The following is a 24,478-nucleotide window of genomic DNA, read 5'->3' as shown; positions in this document are numbered from 1 at the left end:
AAATACATTCCCTCTAAATATGGTGAATAGTGTACCAAAGATACTCAAATAAAAAGCTAACGATAATGTTACAGTATAATAATTCCATTATACCTACAATAAAATGCCATATCAATCAAATCACAGTGAAGTGTTAACATAAATTATGCTCACTAACTTAAGAATATGACTAATATACAAACAGACATGAAAACAAAACAAATACTCCTCTACTACGTAAACTAAACCTAATAATTACTGATCGTGTCACCAGTTCTAATACAGATGCAGTTAAATAATAAAGAGTGAACCAGTCACGTTCGTTTATTTGGCAAGTTTCCTCCGTGGTTGCCAGGAGACCTTCGGATGCAGTACTACGGTAAATAATGCGAACATCGACAACACAACGTGAACATTATATAAACATTAACTGGGTAACACCGATATACAGCTCTCTAAACACAATGATCATTTGTTTCACTACGACCCGTGAGAAAAGCTCGGCCAAGTGATATGCGTTTTGCTTTGTACTGTCATAGGGTTGTTGACTTCATACAATTGAATTGTATAAAAGATGCCACGTATATGGCAATAGGTAAAACTCGAGTTTTATAAAAATAACAAATAATGAATGAAATAAAAAATTTGACACTACAAATTTTTAAATATGTATGTATATTTTAATTTAAAACGTTAAAATTTAACATCAGTCAACAACCCGTAAAACGAGCGTATATTAAATGTGTTGTTTCCAAAAGTGTAACAGTAATTTGGTCTGATATGAGTCGAGCCTTTCCCATCGCGCCACCTACGAATATAAATTTCTACCGGACATCGTACATTTATTTGATGTCATTACAAATACGTTTACAACGTCAACAACGTTACAATATTAATTGAATTGACACGTGACGAGGGGAGCTCGCGGGCGGCGTCCGTCCTTACACACGAACGACAATTGACTAGGATTGGTGCACGAGTGTGCGCAGTCAGCAGTGCGGCGACGGGCGACTGCGTGCGGCGACGGGCGACTGCGTGCGGGCGAGCGGCGACACGAGAATCAAAGCGTCGAGCTTCAGCGCTTCTGACTAGAGATACGCGGCCGCGGCCCGGTCGCGGTCGACGGGTTGCGGTGTCAAATTCTCGTAGCGAATTTCATAAGACGGGATGAAGGTGGACGCTTCATATGAACGTCCAGCACTCCATGATCTTGACGATGAAGTCCTCGCGCGTGCTGAGCGGCTCGTTGCCGTACGTGGTGCAGCGCTGCGTGCGGCCCAGGTACAGGTCGCCGTCCAACCAGATGCCGAACTTGCCGCTGCAATGTACACCAAACGACATTAGTACACGACAAAGGGGTAAGGGAGGGGATTATTGAACGAGTGAGATACTACAGTAAACAAAACCCATACAATTGAAAAAAAAACAAAATTCACGGTGTGGGTGGGTTACCATTACACCGTGAATTTACTATACTATCACATATTATATTCACCGACTTTTGAGTAGATATCGATCGAAAAACAACATTATCATGATATAAAGATAACAATAAAATAACACCCATAAAAGAAGGCGGTGTGAGATATGTTAAACAACACATTGACCGATACAGGGGGTGATAAATCATTCGTTCGATATACACACAGATATAAATAAATACTTATGGCAACAAAACAATGAGATATACTTTTTTCTAGACATAGTAATTATAAATAAACCTATAAATACTCATAAAAATAAAACTAAGTTTGACTTACTCTCCAGCGCCAATAGATATGTTGTCGTTACTCCCCCTGATGAAGTACATGTTGTCTCCGGTCCAGCCCCAGTATTTGAATTTCGTTTTGAATTCTGGTTCTGAAATAAAAATACCACAGTTATTATTCTCTTTTTAAAACTATAATTTGTTTGTAGTAGGGTAGGAACTGTTTTTCAGGTTCCGTTTTGAAACTCCGTCACGTTTATAAACATTACAAGTTACAACGTTCACTTTACCAAAGTCATTCTTTACGCGGTGTTTATGATTAATTACTATTTTTGGATTATCATCACTACATGCTTACATAGTATAAAACAAAATCTATCCCCACGTATGCTTTAGATCTTTACATTACGCAACAAATTTTTATGCAAATTTTTTATAGATAGAGCTTATCCAGAAAGGTTTTTGGTTAGGTTACTTTGTTAAGTTTAAGACAGAAAAAATGGACAAAGCGGGCGGAAAGCTACTTTTAACCACTGTTAATTTGAAACATACCTTCTTTTTCGACCTTGTCCTCGTCCTTCTTCTCCGTGACGTCATCTTCCTTGTCCTTGATTTCGTCCCCTTTATCAGAGAGCGCACGCGGCCGCGGCTCGTCCGCCCGCTGGAACGCGAACAGCAGGGATTCGCCCGTCCCGTAGAAGTGCTCAGAGGGACGCAGGGCACATGACGTTAGCGCGCCAAATACCTACAAACAAAATTATGTAAATTTTTAAAGAATTTTTAAAAGACGTGTGGCACTCGGGGACTGCCGCGGTAAAGTTATTGCATGCTTGATGCTATGCCTTCAAGCCACACCTCCGCCCGTCGGAGTGGGGAGCGTGAGGTTTTTTCGTTACGGAATTTCTCGATTCGGTCCCCGCGCTCAAGGCCCGCGATAGAAGCTATGCAATAGCTTAAAATTCGAGGCGGGATGGATTTGAATGCAATAAACATAATTATAATTTTTTTAACGTCAGATAAAATTTGGCTTGCAAAAAAATGTCTAAAAATTCAAACTTGGGTTCTTGCAAATATTATAGTTACTTCTCTTCTTTGAAGATTCCTAACAAATAACAGGGCCAGAAAATAGAAATCAGTATTCATGTTTGGGAACGACGTTTTGACATAAATTTAGGTACCTACAGTTACAACTGAGATGATTTTCCATATCGTGGTTAGAAATATTATTTTCGAATACACTGAGATAAATTTTAATAAACTTTCAAGTTTTCAACTAGCTACATCATAACCTTCTTACACAAACAAGTATGAACAATTAATCGCTGCTACAGTTTACTAAATAATTTATTCGCTCCTTTCAAACGACATTCTTTATCGATTCATTATTTAATATTTTATTATTTTTATGTCATACATTCGTCTCAAAAGTCCTTCATACTTATTTAAAGTAACTTTTAAAATCAAATTAAATAAATATTTATCTTCAACAGGGGCGTAGCTACCGCCGTATCAGCCGTATCAATTATACGGGGCCCCCGCGCCAAGGGCCCCCTAACGTGCGTAAGCAAAAATTACTAAAAACTTCCCAAATTTTTTTTTCAGAAATGACAAAAGTCCAAAAAGCAATTTTCTGGCCTCCTGTGTGTATATTTAATTTGAATTGTTTGTAAAAATTTTGGAATAAGTGGCAGATAGATAATTATGATGAATAAATATTTCTTTTAATTTTATGCAAACATTTTTTTTCTTTTGTGAGAAATCTTTTCCCTTCCTAAGGGCCCCCAAATAATTTTTTATACGGGGCCCCGCCAAGGCACGCTACGCTTCTGATCTTCAATAAGGAAATAATATACCTACAGCTATCTACGAAGGAGTCTCGAGTGTCAGTTATTTATAACTTAATTTAATACACATATATTACATAGCCATACTTTATATATTCTGGACCTATTAAAAATACATTACCGTCAAGAACCGCACATAACGATCTCATTTTGCACATAATAATTCTAAATTCTAAATTACATATTACATTGTCTTTTTGTTTTGATTCTAATAATAATTGTTTTAATGAACATTTATCAAAATGATGTTCTTGTTTCAACAACATAATGAAAAATTGTTTACATATAATTAAGGATGTACATAAGTAGGTACATTTTTTTGATGGATCGCGTTTGCTATTATTAAGATAATTTTATTGATTATTATCGGTATAAATTAATCATCAAGGATATTTAATAATAATTATTTAAATCAAACTATAAATAATGAAAACGTTAGTTTAATAAATAGGCGTTTATTTCATCATTATAATTAATCATTTTTGTTATTATTTTGCTACGAGGTTACTGATAAAATTTATGTGAGCTTTTTATGAAGTACCTAGAAAATAATCTATAATATATCTGTTACATGATTCTTGTAAACACAAACAAAATCTTTATATAGGTACCTATTTATCCATATATCTATGACTAGCTGCTTCGCGCGGTTTCACCCCTGTGGCGCCACTCCTGTTGGCCGTAGCGCAGCGTGATGATATAAATGATATCTTCCTCGATAAATGAGCTATCTAACACCGAAATAATTTTTCAAATCGGACCAGTAGTTCCCGAGATTAGCGCGTTCAAACAAAAAAACAAACAAACAAACTCTTCAGCTTTATAATATTTGTATAGACATATTAGAATTTAGTACCCGCATTTCGATAAATGCCAAATGCAATAAGTATTTAAAAAATAAATGTACGTTCGGTAAACTTAGAAGTTAGAATATAGAAGATGAGTAAAGATATACTTATTATTAATTATTATGATCAATTATTACAAATAACATAAATAATGGCATACAATGTGAACATTTACGGGATAAATTTCTGATTACAATATGACAAATCAGTTCAATTAAAATTCTTGTTTTTATTTATCCAAACTAACTGTGTTTACACATAGACAAGGTAGAGTAGGTCAGAGAGGTCATCAGAATATTTAGTAGCATATCGGTCAATTAAGGAAAGCTGGCATGTTCACAGTACTCACACTCATGCAATTTCACTTACAGTATGTTCAAAAATAAATGCGACTCTAGTTTCATTTTAGACTTGAATTGTAAAATGGGTGCGTTGTAGATAAATATATGCAAATATAATTATGAAAGCTCTCATAATTTATCTGTAAAATTATAATTTAAAAGTAAATCAATTGATGAACTTAATTATTTATTCTAAAATAAGCTCGAATAATCCAATTAGATTATTTATTATACTGTATGTCAGCACCTATATGTTTGAACTAAAACCACGTGTCGATTATAAAATGATTGCACTTCTTGAAATTTTAATACCTTCCTTGAGTATCTTTTAAATGTCAAATATGTGTTTATCTCGGAGTCTGAGGGTTTAAATACAATTAACCGGAATGGTTTCATAGTTTTTACCATAATATGCATTCAAGTCAAACATATTATCCTTTTGAAATTTTTGTCCATTTACTTAACTAGCTTTTCCCCGCGGTTTCACCCGTATTGCTCTGCTCCTGTTGGTCTTAGCTTGATGATACATAGCCTATATATTCTTCCTTCCTCGATGAATGGACAATCTAACATCGAAAGAATTTTTCTAATAGGACCAGTAGTTCCTGAGATTAGCGCGTTCAAACAAACAAACTCTTGAGCTTTATAATATTAGTAAAGATTATTCGTTAATTTAAAGCAACCTAATAAATGATCATGTTCAAGCAATTTAATTGTACAGTTAGGTATTTGCTTGATAATTATGTATGCAATTGGAAACACGGTAATTCATACCACTAGAATGCGTTCAGGCGTGTTTCTTTTCCGGTACGGTTCTCGCGGTCTTTTTTAAAGGAGTATTTAATTATAAAAAGAATAAAATACTCGTAAATATATTCTTATACATGTGAAGGAACTTTTTTTTTTCTTGCATACTTTACATTTTAAAACCTTTTGTTTTTAATAAATTTATAGTTCGCATTCACGTGTCCATAACACTTCTAGCAATGATAAATACTGACAAGATTTTTTTAATATCGTTTGTCTTGTGGGAGATCGAAATCCTTAAATGTATTGTAATTGATCACAAACAGTCCCTGTAGGAGAGAATTGAGACGACTATGCTACAGCCACAGCCACAGCCATACCTCTAAAAACTTACATGACAAAATTCCAAGCAATTACTCCTTGCAAACTTCCAAAAACTCAAGACGACTTTACCCAGTACTTTTTAATTATAACGCCGTTAGTACACCGACGCATTCGCGTGCGGCGGCGAATCTCTGCGAAACTACTGCGTAGCGAAATATCTGCGGAACGTTAATAAACAGCAATGTTTTCGCAACTTTTTCGCAATGCGTCTGAGTAATGGCCATTTCGCAGTTCCTTGCGAAACAATACTGACAAGGACGCAACTATTTCATCTATATATGTGCTAGAGTGAGACATATCATATGCGAAATTCTGCCATACTACTGACAGATTTTTCGTTGTTTCGCTGCCGCACGCGAATGCGTCGGTGTACTAAGGGCGTAACTGCTCATTTTTCTTCGAAGTTGGTTAAAAAAAATGTGTAAACTCACGTTATTATCAGTGTCCTGTATGACGAGCAGCACGGGGCTGTCGACGCGCTGCATCTTGCGGTACATGGACGCGAGCGAGAAGCCGTGCTGGCTCGTGCTGAACGCGAGCGACCACATGTAGCCCTGCGCGCGGGCCGGTAGCACGCTGCATAGCTTCTCCCTGAATGTACATACAGATTATTGTGAAATGCACTTTAGTTGGACATATTCTTACGCAGTTACGTGCGTATATGCGTTGGAGAATACATAAATATCGTCATTTGATTCTGTATTACGCTGCATACAGATCATTGTGAATTACACTTTACTTGGATACCTATATTCTTACGCATTTACGTGCGTATATGAGTATATACAGTATAGGTTGGAGAATCATAAATATCCTCAAATGATTGTGTATTACGCTTCTGAAGTCGCTTAGTTAGACATTATCTAAGACATTATGGGTACAAAAAATTAGAAGAAAGATTGGAAAGTCTATTGGAGATAGGTAGGATACTGGATGAGGCATTCAAAAGGGATAGGAAAGGAGACGATATGCATTCTGTAGGTATTGATTGGAAGTTAAACTAATTTTATTTTGCTTGAAATTCTTACGAGGGATTCTCCAATTCATGGAAATGGCGAGGGCATGTTATATTATCAAGTACATGGATACTTTACTGAAGCCATGTTAAATGTTTTGCTAGATTATTCACTTCTGTCTGCGCATCTCTCAATATCTCCGAATATACAACGGTTTAAGCACATTACATCATACATGTTCCTCATTCATATTTATCTCAAATCTTAACCGAGATTTAGCTTTGCAGACCGACCCAATTTAAATTTAATTACCTACTTGCTAATTTACACCAAAGAATGCAAACTTTCTCAATCGATTGGATATTTCATACGAAAGCAACAATCGAATAAAGATAGCGAGTTTATTCTTACTCAATATTGTGCAAAATGATTCGCAAGCTATTTATTTATACACAATCACATTACAACTCGTGGTCAACATTTCACCCGTATGACAATATCCCTCGTTAATTTAATACATGATAATATTATGATTCCCCCCATACATTGTACCTGAATTATCATTGTTTATAAAATCGCACCTACAGAGGTCGTAGCCTCTGTTGAATTAAACATACTTAATATGTTAATATTGTTTTTACGCTTCACTCGATTGTTTCAGAATATAAGAAACGAACGCAGCAAGGCGTAACTCGCAATAGCTCGAATTGATGCAATTAAACAGAATTTTCTACGTTATTTTAATATTTCTTATTGCTTGCTTGCTTTAAGGTTTATCTTTATGACTGAAATTTTCTGAATTCGGTTAGTAGAAACCGCTGAATGGAAGTGGGTCAATTTGGATGTCGCAGAATAATAAATCTTATATCTTAGGAGTAGGATATGAACATAAGAGGGGAATGTCAATAGCCAGTGGAGTCATTTACCTGTGTTCCATAGTGAAGATCTCGGAGGTGCCGATGAGGTCGGGGGGCGAGAACTCCATGTCGACGGAGGCGCCAGACGAGTAAAGCGCTCGTCGCAGCTCATCGCTCATGGACAGCACCTGTTACGGCACATTGTGGACTTTAATACACTTCCATACATAGCCTATCATAAAAATAGAACACGTGCAACATCACGTTTCCAAGCTACATAATGTCATGAAGTTTTTTCCTGAAATAGACTCGTACATTAGATTAAACGAGCTCTAGAAAAATGAATATGCTCCAACTATGCCATATAAAAGAAACATCAAAAAATATTTTCGAGCTAAGAGATATTTAGCAGCCTACATAACATATCTCGGCAAAAAACAGACTTGATACATATTCATAAACCTGTTCCCACATTGATAGTAACGGTGCGAATAACGAGTTGCTTTTTAAAACAGAGAAATCTCATAATATGTATTAGTACTTTGTCCTCAATGTTTCTTCTGAACTAGTATACGGAATCATCTAGATATGAACTGTTAATACCTATACAAGTTTTGATTGAGAATGAGATGACGTTATTTTTTGGGTATGCTGTAATATATAGTTACACTAGCTTTCCGCCCGCGGCTTCGCCCGCGGTTTCAGAGAAAACCCCGCATAGTTCCCTTTCCCGTGGGACTTCCGAGATAAAACCTATCCTATCTCTCAAGTTGGATCGAACTGCACATGGTGTGCGAATTTTATTATAATCGGTTAATTGGTTTAGGAGTCCATTGAGGACAAACATTGTGACACGAGATTTATATATATTAAGATTTACAAAGTTTATGCCTAAAATACAATTAACATAAACAGAAATACATTATGAGACAACATTTTTGTAGTCATGCAAAAATATTTATTCAACATTCAATTCATTAAATGAACAGGCACATTATAACGTTGTGCAACATGCCCCGGATAATGTGAAAAATGATACAGCTAATACACTGAAAGTGAGACTTGTTGAATGAATGAAATGGCAAACAATTTCATCTAATAATGACAAGATGCACTAATGAGCATTCCGGACACTACAGTTCACATTCAACATTCACGCTGGTTTTATATTTTAACATTCAATTGCGTGCGTTGCGCACTACTTCCTCTAATGACAACTATGTCGACAGGCAAGTGAAAAGAATAAATTCAACGTCCATATATGGATCTGGTGGCGTTATTTATTATTTTTGTACATTTTATATTATATAAAATGCACGATACATTTATATGATATGTACCTCTGATAGGGACGTGGATATAAAACACTAGAAACAAATAAAATTTAATCTGATTACCTACTTACATATTTCAATACATTTAATATTTATTAAATAGTTCAATATCAACTATAGGTACCTATTATGATATCAAAATCGAGCCTAATAAATTTGACTTATACTTAAACAAGATTGCTGATGGTAGTTCTAAATATGGTAGTATGAATAACCTCGACATTCGACGGACACAGTCAACAAAAACACAAGAGAAAAAATATATGCTTATTGCTTACATCATAATAGTCAGCTTCTAAAATGTAAAAAGAGAATTAATTGAAGTTAACATAAGTATTATTTTCTCACGTATCCAAAAAGCGATTATTTAGGTATAACTCATAGTTATAAACGATAATATTACCTAATGGTCGGTATGAAAAATCTCACCTCAACAATGGATTCTAATGTGCACCTTCTACTAGAAGGAAACTTTGGTGGCTTTTTCATTTTCATAGTTACTTTAAGTAACATGGTATTAGTCTTTTCCACTTTCTCGGAAAGCTTTTTTGCTAACTTTCCTAACATCTTGAACGAATTTCACTTTCGCAACTAATAACGTGTAATCAATTCTTGCCAACTCACGTAAGAATATATTAAAACGTTGTTTAGTTGATAGCTAGTTAGAACATTATAATCAGCGGTAACTATTAAGGTTGAATGCCAACGATCGTCATTTTGAAAATAACCGGTTAATTTTAATTAAGGTTCCGAAAAGCATCCAATGCACCGCCACAATTACGACTGAACCTTCATGTTGTGAGTGTTCCATATCAAACCTAGATGTTATCTTATGTCAATAATTTGTGAATATAATGCACAATACATTTATTATTGTGGATTATATGTTTTTTATTAGGCAATAAATGTAAGTTGATAAGTAACTATCAAAAATTGATACTATTAATATTATTAACCCAAGCCAATTTGTGTTATATGTAAGAGGGATTTCGTCATAGTTTTTTTTTAATTATAGGTACCTAAGGGATGTAGGTAATGTAACATTAATATTATAATATTGTTTATTCTTTACAGTATAATACCCTTTTGGTTGATTTATATTTGTATATCTGTCATTCAGCTAAATCGCGACATGACGGCCTTTAACTGATCAAAGATAATAAAATAAATTTTCGTGATTTATAGTGATAATATGATAACTAGCTATAGAAAAATATAATAGTATATTATCTCTAATAGATTAGGAAACATTATGTTAATTAATAAAAATCCATTGCAAAAAGCTTTTATTTTCGACTGCTTTAAATACTAGGTAGGTAGGTACTTTGTGTATTTTCAATATTTGGAGCAATATTGTCATTGATACGAACAATTTTTTAGCAATTTGCTCGACATCCTAAACCCGTTTATATGTGACATTTATTGCAATATGTACATTTAATATTCTTACGATACAGGAAATGTAAGCGAGTTGTATTCAGTTAATTAATTAGTAGGTCACAACAATTCTTTTTGACTACCTATCATATATTTAACTTGGGTAACAAAGGTTATAAGTAGCTTTATCTTTATACCATGAAGATAACAGGTTATATCATGCTACTTAGAAAAATTAGATACGATAGCATCTTTAAATTATATGTATTATTTTTACGATAGATGGATATATAGGTACCTATAAAAGACCAAACTTATGCAAGATTTTAATAGCTTTGATCTCTCTAGATACACAATAAAAAAATATTGTTAGATACAAACCGGCTGACAACTCGATTAAATATCAACAATAATTATTATATTATATTGGCGGTATAAACAGTTAAGGCATATAAGTGTTTATAGCGCACGATGTCAAATTTACAATCCGATAAGAAAGTATACATTATTGTTTTCGCTATAGTTAACGGTATTTCGTAACCTCACCTTCTCGCTGTCGAAAGTGGAAGACCTCTCCGGCGACGTTGGCCCGAGCCGCACCATTTCTATCCATTTCATAGTCTGCATTTATGAAACGTTATTTCGCACAAAATTCGCGAATACAACAACTGCAAGTGTGCACAAGGAACGTAAAACACGCAAGTATTCACGAGACGTTTTTAGATTCACCCACACGGCTAAAGCGGTTTCGAAGTTGTTTTGTATTGTAAACTCCGCCTCGGCTCTGCTTATAAACAAAGTTCTGTATTTTTCGCTTTGAAAAGTGATTCACTTCAGTCGAGTGCATTTATGGCGCGAATGCTGCCTGAAGTCGAACTCGCGTATTCAAGTTGTCGGGCCGCGTATTAATTAAAAAAGTTTTTCAACGAATAATCCGTCATAAAGGCGAGTACGGCGCAGCACCGCTGCTTGGGGACTAGCTAGAGGCTAAAGAAAGAATCGCGGCATGCCACGGCGACCCCGCCACTGTGACGACAAAAAGTGCACGTTTGGCTGCTCTAGCATGCTGTTTATCGGGAAACGAATTAGTTCCCTACTTAAACTATTAACTTGGCTGCCTGAACGTGTATAAGAGATTAATTGGCGGACAAATGGGATCATTTACCGAACTGCGCACCACTTATCAGTGTTGGAATGTAAACAGACTTTTCGACGATTTATTATTTTGAAACTGCAACAACAATGCACCTCGGGAAACTGTTTTATTGTGACTGTTCAAAATTAGTGGATAAAAAATGGCCAGATGAGTGGGGTGATGGCATTGGAAATATAAATGCACCGTAGTGGCTGACCCGTGTTCGAAGGTGACGTCGACTCACGTATCCGGACGTGCTAGGCCGCTCTCCTACTGCGAGGCGATACCATCACTGGCTGCCAATAATAAAAAAAAAATATCTGGAAAATCCATTCAAATAAAATCTACCTAAATCTTCTCCATTTACAAACAATGTCATACGACAAGGTTTGTATGCATTGCGCTAATACCTTAACCTCATGTCATTTGTAATTACATGCATTGCAATTATATTTTAAACGGGCTTCTTATTTTGTTTTACCTATGTAGAAAAACATGAACATATAATTAAATTAACAGATGACGTATACTTAAACTGATGCTGTACAAAATGCTTAATCGAGATTTGACCATGAAGTGGGATTATTCGCAGTGAATTTTAGCAAAAGGCTTTTATAAATATTTCTTAATCGCTGCCTTGTCTAGGTGAACACGTCAAGGAAGTATGTCTAATGCTTGCGAATTTATACTTATATTATGGCTATGTTCTTGAGATCCGACAGCAGCTACCGCACAATTTATGAGATCGTATATCAACGTGCCGAGATTTATGGAATCCAAAAACAAATAACTAATAATACTGTACAAACATCCATCAAAGTAAGTCTCTGTATGTTCTTATCGCCCCAAGAAATTTTCTAAAATCTCCAGACGATATTTGCTTATCAGTAATCCCTTGTCTGACACTGACTGGACTGGTAGTTCTAACTTCTACCTCATATAATAAAATAGTTAACCACACATTCAATTTCACTTCCCTTTATCTAAAATATGATTTAAATAAAAAAAATGGTTCAAACACTCTTGACTGGCTGTAAATCTGTTTAAAGTTTGTACACACCGTTATGGTATTAAATGAAATACGACACTTATACTTTCATCCTATATCTTTTACCTCAATATCAGATTTCATTGCAATACTGGTAGCCCTGTATTTACAGTTCATTGATCTGAATAGCCATTTATTTCCTTTTATTTATTATTGTTAAGAACTGCAAAGGTTAACGTAAGAACCATTTTCACCACACGTTATTGACGTTCAATTAGCATAGGTCACAAATTTTGATAATAACAGTTAACGAAAGGCTAAATTTCTGCCATGAATAATAAAGATTCTAAAATTTGCAAATAGACGCTAAAAACCTAACAATTAGCGATACGCCAATTAGTTTTAGAATTTAACGTCTCGAGTTACAGGCTTAATTGAAATGTTTTCTTTTATATAATGACACGTTAATGTAAGACAAGTTCATTTTCATTTACATCTAAACAATTGAGAAAACCTTATCTAGATAATTTATTTTTTCTTATTTGTGACAGTTGAAGTGTGAAATATATAAAACAAATATTAAAGAGGTGACCTAAAATTGAATCTATCGTAATATTGTAATGAGGTAATTAATGATGTAAATTTTCCATACATAGAATGTGTAAACATACGTCGTTGTAAGTTATCTACACAGCCTGTATATCACTTAAAATACTTCCAACAATAAAAACTGAAGTTATTTATGGGCACCATAAATATAAACTCGATCTCACTGGATCGCGGGAAATGCAGCCAGTTCCATTTTATCCTATACATTTAAACGAGATATCATTAATTAACCCATTTAAAACAACATAATACTCAGAATGTTAACAATTTCTGAATGGGACTTAACCGAAATAAAAAGAAATTTGAAAAGAGTGCTCTATATGTTATCGCAGGCTTACTTTTCTGAATCTGATATTAAACATCTAATTTATTTACACTATTGCGTATACACCTACTTATACATAGTCTATACATATAATAAATCTGTAGAAGGGTCAATTCTGTACATTGAAAATATTAAAAAAATAAATACCAGGGGGTGTTACTGGATCGATACCAAACCCAAATATGTGATTAAAAAAATTTTTGTCTGTCTGTCTGTATGTGAAGGCATCACGTGAAAACTAACGGTTCGATTTCGATGAAACTTGGTATAATTATACCTTATTATCCTGGGCGTAAAATAGGATACTTTTTATCCTGGAAAAATACGTAGAAAAAAATTAATCTTAACTTTTCAGTTTTATAGACGTTGTTCTGTAGAACCGCGAACACACGTTGCGTATTATTATAGGCCTAGCCGTATTTGGGTCCAATAGATATTTATAAGATGTTTAATTGTCAGAGTTACTCAAAATGGAGAAATAAACCATCCACGCGAAGACCGACATCCGCGCGGACGGAGTCGCGGGCGGAAGCTAGTCTTTAATATATTAAAAATGTTTATGGAGTAGCTATGTCTGTTGCACAACCTGTCAGAATTCAAAAACAGCTTTAGCACTATCGCTATTGCAAATATTTTCCATCTGATTGTTATATTTTACTTCAAATTATTTGAAGACACAAGTTTAATAAATATAAAAGTAATCTATTAACTGTGCTATTAATTTTAAATCTTGAGTAATTTCCGTAAATATGTTTTCTTCACATAATATGATTTTGTAACACTATAGAGAATGGAAAATACCCTAATGAGTTAAGACTAAAAAACAAGTATCAAGCATCAATGTCGAACGATGTATGGAAATTTGACTAATTTCGATTGCAACTAAAATTCTTTTATAATTAATATTTACTTTTTTTATCGGGGACAAATAAAATATATACCATAAAATACAGTAAAGGGTTAAAAAAAATAGAATGATGTTTTTTATGTAAACGTCGAAAATGCCTCAAAAAGCACCCAGTGGAATAATTTCGAATATGAAGGACGAGGTCAAATGCTCGTACATTAGACTGTTTACCAATTTACTATCTAGTCTCCAAGGGCTATTTGATGACGATTTTATGAGCCCTAAGTAGATTGACATGAGTAGAATGAAGCCTTTTTTTAAAGTAATTTTTTTATATAGTGTTACGTTACCTTCATTTAATAGCATACTAACACCTTAAAAAATGAAATGCAATCTTAAGCGGCACTTACAAAAACATTAGTTCAACGGACCCTTTTGTCACAGAAAAGTTACTATTTTAAATCTATGTACAAAAAACGATAAAAAGGAATGTACAAGCAACTAGTACTTTGACAATGCGAGACAGAATTAGCTTATTTCCAACGCTACATCTCATTAAATGCGCTAGTTGTCCGGTATTTTCCAAGAGCATGTAGCAATTTGAATTCATTTATCTGACAGAGTATTGTTGTCAGCTTGATGATAAATTCACATAGCGTAAAGTATAGTACAGTCGAATTAGCGAATTCCTTTAACAGTTACAGCGTAACAAACATGATGGTTAGCATTCATAGTATTTGGTATCTATACGTGATTATGCAATATTATTAGTATGAAAAGATGAACTGCGTTCGTAATACTCGATTCACAATAAATAAACATCAGACGACGAGTTATTTAAACGTTTGTGTACAACGCAACGCCCGCCGTCTTGTAATGCAAGTTGCAATGTAAATGAATATTAGTCTCAATATTATCGCCAGTTGGCAGAGATACTAAACAAACTGAACGGTGTTCATCACGTGTGCTTGTACAATCAGTGAATTGATCACGTTTATCCTCGCCTATTAAAATCGTATTTAGTTACAGTCTCATTCCTAATAAACGTATTCTGTTAGTTTGAAAAATTAATCGCAAGCTTCTTTTCCAAGAGACCTTTTAGCTTTAATTTTACGACCGGAATAGAATAGCTAGATTGAATTTAGTTATATAATGTGGAAGTATTTACCAACCTGTGGAAAGGTCGCGCTGAGATTTACCAAGAATCACAGATTTTACTTGAAAGTTAGTAATTTTTCCTTGAATTTTGATTCTAAAGAACAAGAAACAGTTGTAATTTTTTTGACATTTTTGACGTGAAGCGTATTTTGAGAGACAAAAAAGCGGTTACACGGATTTTGCATATACATAATTTAAGATTTTTCTGGAAAACTTTTGGGAATTATTAGAACTTTGAATTCCGTTGGTATTTATGGTGAATTGAAAAAGCAGATAAAAAATATTAATTTAGTTTGTATGAAAGTTTTTAATGCATCTCAAAAATACAGCTTTATCCACATTAATATATTATGTGAATTAAACTTAAAAAAATGAATACATACCTAGCAACAAACCAACCATTAAATTCAATTGATTTAAAGTCTAGACAAATAAATAAATATGTAATTAAATAGAGACAAAATAAAAATCAGTGATAGATAGGGAGGCGAAGAGGGGAATTTTCTGCAATACTCGAGCGTGGCAGTTTAAGATATGAGAGATACCTTAGACCTAATAGAACAAACTTTTTCACTATTTAGCTCTATATGTAGTGACGCGCGCCTAGGATAGACGATCAGATTAGTAAAAAAAAAATCGATAGTCTGAAATACTCGAGCGCGTCAGATTAAGATATTGGGGGTTGATTTTAGTGTTTTAAGACTAAATTTAATTAATCTGACCATAAGTCCTTGACGCCGCCGAGTTATAGGGTCGCGAACTTGTAAAAAAAAAAAGTTAACCCGGCATTCTCGAGCGCGAATTTTTTTATTTTTATTTTGAAGAATATAATCTAAAACTTACTAAAAACACAAAATCTGCCGGTTTCCGCATGACCGGAAGTCTGGAGGAGCCATTTCGTCTTCCGAAAAACGCGTTGCAGCATATAAGTCGCGAACTTTACTTTTTCAAAAAAAAAAGTTTAAATAAACAAAAATGGTAATTTTATTTTACAAAAAAAGGTCTCTTTTCATTTTTGTCCAAAGTTTAATTTTTTTTTACTTGAAGCATCATAAAAACTCAAACTCCCGGTTTTTTTAGTATATCTCGAAAACTGAGGGTGGTAAGAAAAATTGATATGAAATAACGATGATTAAAAAAAAGAAACCCACAAACCTTTTTCGGTCAGATTAAGAGAACCCACCAACATTTTTATCAGATTAAGAAAATATGCTTTCAGGTTACCTAGATAAACCTCCCCTATGAAAATCTGACGCGCTCGAGTATTTCAAAAGGACTTTTTTTTTCTGCATTTTCAAAAATTCATCGTAACTTATCGTCATGCCGTAATCGTCAGTTTTTTTAAGGGGAGCTTTCTTGGGGCCTAATTAACACCCCTTCCGAAAATCTGACGCGCTCGAGTAAATTTTTTTTTTTGTGCATTTTTGACGAATTTATATGCCTAGCCCCACCACGCAAACCGGCAGATTAGTATACTGTTGTTATCAGAGGCACTTGGGGCATACGTAGTATGAATATCTGACGCGCTCGAGAATGCCCAAGTAACTGTTTTTTACGTGGTTACGTGGCGATCGCGGCGTCATCTATTGTTTCCTAGAATTCTTAACTATCGAGTGTATATTTGGAAACGTCACTAACTCACTATGATCATACGAAACTAAGATACGAAATTTACCTTTGGTGATCGTATGTTTATTTTTATATGTGAAATATATTCAGAAATATGCATAGTCATCGTCTATGAACATGATTATAAATTGTTAAAAATATTGCATAAACTAAAAGGAAAACCAAATAAAGAGGATGTTGAGAAATCAACTTGTTTTATTTTACAATTAACGAATAAAAATAAGAATAAACAATGTACATTCATCAAAACAGGGTTTAAAGTGGATATAATCTTGCAATCCTACAGGATTGTGCATAGGTATCTAGAAGTGCATACAGATAGTAAGAACACACCAAGGCTCGCGTCCGTACTTGGATATCCAATCACATTAATTCGATATTAATATGAACAAAGCATTGAACCATATTACTGCACATTTATGGTATCCTATCAAGGGGTCCATAAAGTGACGTAAATTATTAAAAAGGATCGGAGGAATCAACGCGACGCCTTGACGTGTTCGTAAACGCGCGTTGATCACATGGGCGTTTAGCATCGTGCATATTCTAACACCCCTACGAGTTATGACTACAACAAACATCGTAACTTCTAGCGTTGCTGTAAAGCGCTATAGTACCTCGGGCTGAGGCTCCTCTCCGAGCGAATCGCCCAGCGCTTCGGCTTGACTCTTCATTATCGAATATATTTTCACGTAGGGCGCCTTCAGCAGCTACGCAATCGCGTTATTCATTACAGTTTTGTTATATCAGACAAATTTATTAGTTCCTCCGGTAATAAAACGTGTCATATGTAGAGTTTATGTGCAAAGTATGTTTACGATATGTAAAGATATCCTAAAATAAATGTGTTATAGCGATTAACAAATACTAAGGTTCATCTAGATAACACTTGTATCCATCGAACCTATTAACGACGCTATCGTACAATAAAGACAGCGCTCAGATTTTCAAAATCAATTACGTGATTATCTGATCGACTTATTAATTTATCGAAAACAATTAGTGCGATATATCAATAGCCCTTTTATTGAGCGGGCATAATCGATTAATTCAAAAAAATCGTGCGCACATGTTCAATTAGAAAACGTAACTTTCCCGCATACACATTTATGTTACGTAGGTATACGAAAGCATTGCACGCGAGTAAAATTAAAAGTTATATTGTTCATTGTCTGTTATTCATTTATAGATATTTGATACATTATAATTGTGTAGTAATGAATCTAATTTAAAGATAGCGCCTTTGTTTGATGCACAAATTTATCACGATAAAACACGCAATACAACAAACTTATCGTTGTTTAATATGTACCGTAATGTGGAATGTGATGTGTTAGAATAGAAAGCGTTATTTGTTAATCACAAATCATAATACAAAAGTTGTAAAATATTGACTTTAAGCAGTAATATAAGTAGGTACAGTTTATAATTCTTACCTCCCACGACTCTCTCGTAAGGTCAGATACATCTCCAGTGCTGCCGGCGCGTTCCTGTAACAAAACAATAATATTGTTTCTATTGGTATGCATTATAATATATATATATATATAAATACCAACTTGGGCACTAAGTTGATCCAGACCGACTGCCGTGCATTCCTGACTCCACCTTTTCCCCCATATTACTCGACTCCGGTTGCAAAGATCTTGCCCGGAGTGGCAACGGCGCAAATTTTTGGGCGATGTTGCCAAACGTATTCATGGAGAAATTGATATACTCAACATTTTTATTGCTAAGATCTTGAACTGAATCGACTCCGTAACGGCCGAAATTCAGAAACCCATAAACACTTGTTGGCTCCGTTTTATATACTAAATCCAAAGTCGTATGTTGATCAGATCCATTTATATTATCAAAATTACAGCTTTATTTGATCCGACAAAACGAAACTGTATATTAAGTAACGTAGATTAATTTTTCGTAAACACTACAGTATTTGTTGGCTCCGTACATAAACATATTATAGTTAGGTATAATGTTCCATACATTGCTAAATCCGCCTAGACTAGACGAACTCGACTTCCGTAATGGTTCAAATTTTGAAATGCTCAAACACTTCTTGACTCCGTTTTATATACCAAATCATAAGTCGTATGTTGATCTGTTCCATTTATATGCACTTGCATGACATTGATATGGGGATATGAAATTAGGGCTAACAAAAAATCTCCTGAGTTTTATGGAAGTTGAATAAGTCGACCGTAATTCAATTGAAACTTATTGAAAACGTTGTGAAACTAAAAATACGGAACCCTAAAAAGATAGATATTTGGACGAACCTTTCGTCATACAGTGACGGTGATAACTCTCAAGTAGTATGCAACCTACAAATAACAACCTACCACTTGAATCAGGGCAACTCTTTCGCGAACGCTTCACGTGTTCCGTCAATATTTACTATCGGATTACGATATTTATTGACGTGTAGGGTAGTGTATTGACCGATCAAAATATATCGCTGGATTTCTGGAAATCCTTGTGATCTGATCCCAGGACCTAGATCGCTATATTTATCTTGCCGTCAGTATTGATGGTGTAGGGTGTGCTGTGATCTCTCCCAAGATACATCAGTAAATATCAAGATAATTATCATAATATTTGTTGACGTGTAGCGTTTGCCTTTGCCCTGGTTCTGACATCAATCTGATAAAATAATTAAAATGTTAGATTTAGGTCAAACAAATGACGACTCATATTCCTGCACAAATTATCCATTGCGGAGTAAATATGAGTGTACGCAGATCGCCAACATGCAGTGGGTACTGCCGGTGGATCGCATCCCGATCTATGGAAGCTAAGTTCGTTTTCTACGAGTTCTACGCCAACTGATACTCAAATTACTTACAGAAAACGGAAACAACCGCTAGAACAAGATTGCAGATTTAGTGATGATATGAAGGATATTCGGTCGGAGTTGAGCCGTATTTATTACTTGAAAAATATGTATGCTCAAATAAACAAATAGTAAACAAAATTCATGAAAACATTTCTGAGGTAAAAATACAAATTACCGAAATTAAATCGTCGAACGAACAATCTTTGAATTTAATTCGCCAAAATACGAATCAAATCAATGAAATTAAGTCATCAGCATAATTACTGAACAAAACATATTGAAGAGTGCTATTTCTCAATTAGAATCCCAGATAAACCAGGGTGAGAGTAAAATAAAATCACTGGAATTAAATCTTCAATCAATAAATCAGTCAGCCAACCCATCGGGTCTAAAAATCAACTTCATATAAATTAAAACTTAATCAAGGAACTACGGGACAGAAAGAGCCGCAAAAAAATGTAATTTTTACTGGTTTCCCAGAAAGACATCTTATAATTCAGAGGAGAGGAAATCTAAAGACAACTACGAAATTTTAAAAATTACCTCACTAATAAGTTCCTGGGGCCTTAGACAAAGTAACAATTACAAAACGATAACGAAGTTAGAAATCGCAAAAATGTATGGGATTGACATACGCCGCGTTAGATCACGTGGTCTATCTAATGTCAATCCCATACATTTATGCGATTTCTAACTTCGTTATCGTTTTGTAATTGTTACTTTGTCTAAGGCCCCATACCTACCGAAGCCAGTAAAAATATATAATTATAAATAATTATAAATAACCTTAATTCAAACTGTAGTACAGGTCTTGATGGTATTACTACACAAGCAATTAAATGCATCAAAGAAAAATTAAATCATACTTTAAGCGACTGTTTTAACCAAGCCATAAGTCATAGACGTTTTCCGGACTCGTTAAAAATAGCGAAGGTAACTCCTATCTATAAGAGTGAGTATTCGGTTTTGCCAGTATTGTCAAAATATTGGAGAAGATTTTACACACGAGATTACAAAAATATTTAGACTCATTTAATTTTAATTCAGTGCGTCAATACGAATTTAAGCCAAAAAGTGAGCTCTGTGAGCGACTATGGACCTAACTATTAAAATAAAACAGAACATTGACGCAAACAATATAGTTTTGGGAGTGTTTATTGACCTACAAAAGGCCTTCGATACCGTTTCTCACGAACTTTTAATAAAGAAATTAACATCAATTAACATGAATGGTAAAGCACTAGATATGCTGAAATCATATTTAAAAAATCGATCACAAATAGTTAAAATAGATAACCACGATAGCATTCCCTTACCAATTACATGTGGCGTACCCCAAGGTTCGATTCTAGGCCCATTGCTTTTTTTAATTTATATTAATAATTTACAAGATTTAAAGCTAAATGGTCACCTAACACTTTATGCGGATGACACCTGTCTGTTTTATTTTGGTCCTTCTATACATGACATAATAGCGCAAGCACAAAATGAATTAAATAAATGGTTTCAATGCAATCTACTAAAAATAAATATATCTAAATTCAAAGCTCATAAAAAAATTATTCCACCACACGCTCCACTTAAAATTAACGGTGTTGTATTAGAACATAAAACCCACGAGAAATAACCTAGATTTGCGAATCGGCAGCTCTCTGAAAAATAAATTATCAGCACTTCTTAGATCTCTGCGTAATATTACTTCTTGCCTTCCTCATAAATTACGCCACACCATCTACAACACGTTAGTAAAGCCGCACCTAATGTATTTAATAGAAGTATGGGGGAGTGCTTACAAAAATAAATTAGCGCCACTCCAAATTTTACAAAATAAAATCATTAAAACTATCTTTAACTATCCTTTTTTAACTTCTACAAATAAAATCTACGACGATACTAAAATAATGAATTTAAAACAATTATACTTTTATAATACGTGTATGTTCATCCGCAAAGCGCTACATAAAAACATAAATACAAATATTATAATCTCAACATCAAATCGTCACTATCCTAATAGACGAGCTAGCTATCTTGCCCTCCCAAAGATCCGAACAAATTATGGAAGGCGAACGGCAACATACGTTTTTATAACGGGAATAAATGTCTTTAAACCTTCAAGTGGCTAAGGCCGCAAGCGACCAATGGCTGAGCTCGGTGGGCTCTGATTGGCTCATTTGAATCGGATCAACAAGAGCTAAAACGCAAAAAAGGTGGATTTGTATAAAAAGCACGTAATTATTATTATTACTGATGGTGACACTTGTGGCTCCGTTCGGATCCACATACGGACGGTGATGTGGCAATGGATCCACAAATACCAACCGGATCAACAAGTGAAAACGGATCAAATAATTACTAACTATATGGCACGTTTGATCAACATAGTGCCCATGGAGATATCTATATATATATATATATATATATTGTTATATAATATTAAGGATTAACGATCTCAACCTGTCACTGATAAATGTATTTTGCAATGGAATCTGCAATGTTTTGTTCGAAACCGGTATTGCATTCGAACTGCGTAGAAACATTTATATACCTATTTGTTTAAGTACAACGCATAATTATAATATTTACCTAGGTCGAGGTATAGTTCTAGCGCATGAATAATTAAAAACGTGATTAGTTTACAAATATTCGCACTTGTTGGAGCATGTGCTATATGAGGCTCAAGTTTTTATATAAGTGTGTAGAGGCTGCAATAATTAAGATGTATAGTATATCTAGTATCTGATCTAACAAACGGGAGCAGTTATCTTGATGAGTGATGTCGCGATAAAGGCGGAGTCGCGTGTCAAGCTAATTGTTGATTTAGCGCGATACAATTAGCTGCAATATACTTTGTTCGTGTATTATTATGTATTACGTTCGAGTCAAGGTTACGGCCGTATCGGTGATATACTAAAATAACTGCTTATAATTTATCAGAAACGAAGTATGAATAACCCAATTATCAGTCTATATTAGATACACAACTATCATATTTAATCCGACAATTAAATAAATGCAATAAACGACTTTCGCTGTCCTTCTTTTGAGAATTTCAAGGATTTTTGTGTAATTTATTAAAGGTAGGATTTAACTTTAAAGTTAACATTGTATTACAAAATATAATATCGATGCATAAAGTAAAAGTCACAGAGCGCGTTTAAATGAAACATGTTCATAAAACATATTAATTACCTACTAAGTATTGTGAATTATCCCAGTACATAGTTTGAATTAGCTAGGAAGATGCCTTGTGGTTCAAGCGTATTCAAGTTGACTGGTATCTAATACGAACTAATTTTATTCTTAAATCTATTCGTTGATCATGGAGTGAAATAGTATTTTTTAAGTTTTTTCAATACACATACAAAACATTCCTTTTATATTATTTTATTTAGAACTTTAGATACCGAAATACTACTAGATGTAGGTACAATAAATAAAGTAAATGAAAATATAGATCCAGGTGTAGTAGAAAGTGAAGATGAACGTCTACTTATCTCTTGATACTTTAGGTCCAAGAATACAAATTTATATTGAAGTTAAAATAGACAAACGTATTCATAAAATTTCATGGGTAAAAGTGCAGATATTAAAGTAGATAAAAATGAATATTAAATTAACACACAAGATAATAAAATATTGAAGTTATCATTAATAAACATAAACTATAAAACTTCTCGTCTACCTTTTGGCCCGGCTTCACTTCATCGTCGTCCCACTCAGTGTCGCTATCGATGAGCTCGTAGCCGCGCGCAGCCACGTCGCCGAGCGGCCCGTACCGGTCGGGCACCCAGTGTGTGAGGAACTTGAATAGATCGTCCACCCTGTACAACATTCATCAACATCGTCATCATCATCAACATCATCATCATAATCACTATCAAAATTATCATCCTAATAGCTGTTACACAAAGTTTCGCCGCGTGGTCAAAAAAATTTTCATCGTACAAACTTTCATCCCCTATTTTATCCCCTTGCCTACATCTATCTATTTATCTTTGGCTTTCTGTTCGCCAAATTTCAGCCCGGTCAGTTCCATAGTTTGGACTGTCGGTTTCTAGATAAGTCAGCAGTCAGACATCTTTGTGTTTTCTATATGAATGTTGAAGATAAAATGGCTAAACACATTTCTGCCCACCCCACATAAAATGTTCGTCATCATCATACATACATAATATGTAACGGATACATTATGATATAATGATCATCATTATTATCAGGCTACTGAGGAAGAAACTAAACCAAAAATGCTAAATGAATCGTTCGTTGGCATATCGCCTAGATAAAAACAGACTGATAGTTTATTAATTTTTTAATGTATGAACTAATGCTATGTCAACATTTTTATACAATGAATCACAAACATGATTGGCGGTTTTATGGGTATTAGTATTAGATAAAAAATAAACTGTATCTACTTGGCAGAGATTATATTACTCACTTAAAGTTCCTTTAAACTACCTTGATAGTTTGATAACATAATATGCAATTTAAGAAGAATAAGACACTTGACAATGATATAAACATATGGAAATAAAAATAAAGTGCAAAATCTTAAAAACAATCTTTACATACA

At 34.2% G+C, this 24,478-nt stretch overlaps 1 protein-coding gene across 21 annotated transcripts in view; it reads right to left on the bottom strand.

The window, feature by feature from the left end:
• Window positions 1–62: 62 nt before the first annotated feature.
• Window positions 63–24,478, bottom strand: part of LOC123705668 (TLD domain-containing protein 2) — a 97,704-nt gene continuing 73,288 nt past the window's right edge. For 16 of the 21 annotated variants that reach the window (XM_045654603.1, XM_045654605.1, XM_045654599.1 and 13 more), the window contains 8 exons: window positions 23,588–23,726; window positions 18,503–18,556; window positions 17,684–17,776; window positions 7,734–7,852; window positions 6,283–6,442; window positions 2,240–2,432; window positions 1,740–1,839; window positions 63–1,297 (listed from right to left, as the gene is read on the bottom strand). In XM_045654603.1, the coding sequence (XP_045510559.1) occupies window positions 1,162–1,297; window positions 1,740–1,839; window positions 2,240–2,432; window positions 6,283–6,442; window positions 7,734–7,852; window positions 17,684–17,776; window positions 18,503–18,556; window positions 23,588–23,726 (994 nt within the window). In that variant the 3' untranslated portion in view covers window positions 63–1,161. Of the gene's footprint in view, window positions 1,298–1,739; window positions 1,840–2,239; window positions 2,433–6,282; window positions 6,443–7,733; window positions 7,853–9,427; window positions 10,077–10,921; window positions 11,763–17,683; window positions 17,777–18,502; window positions 18,557–23,587; window positions 23,727–24,478 lie in introns of those variants that run through there. The other 5 variants (XM_045654612.1, XM_045654598.1, XM_045654597.1 and 2 more) reach the window with 3 other exon arrangements.

This window comes from Colias croceus, chromosome 2 (genome assembly GCF_905220415.1).
Source record: "Colias croceus chromosome 2, ilColCroc2.1".
In the NCBI taxonomy this organism is placed as follows: domain Eukaryota; kingdom Metazoa; phylum Arthropoda; class Insecta; order Lepidoptera; family Pieridae; genus Colias; species Colias croceus.
Note: the sequence above shows the minus strand (reverse complement) of the source record. Positions and strands in the feature narration are given on the sequence as shown.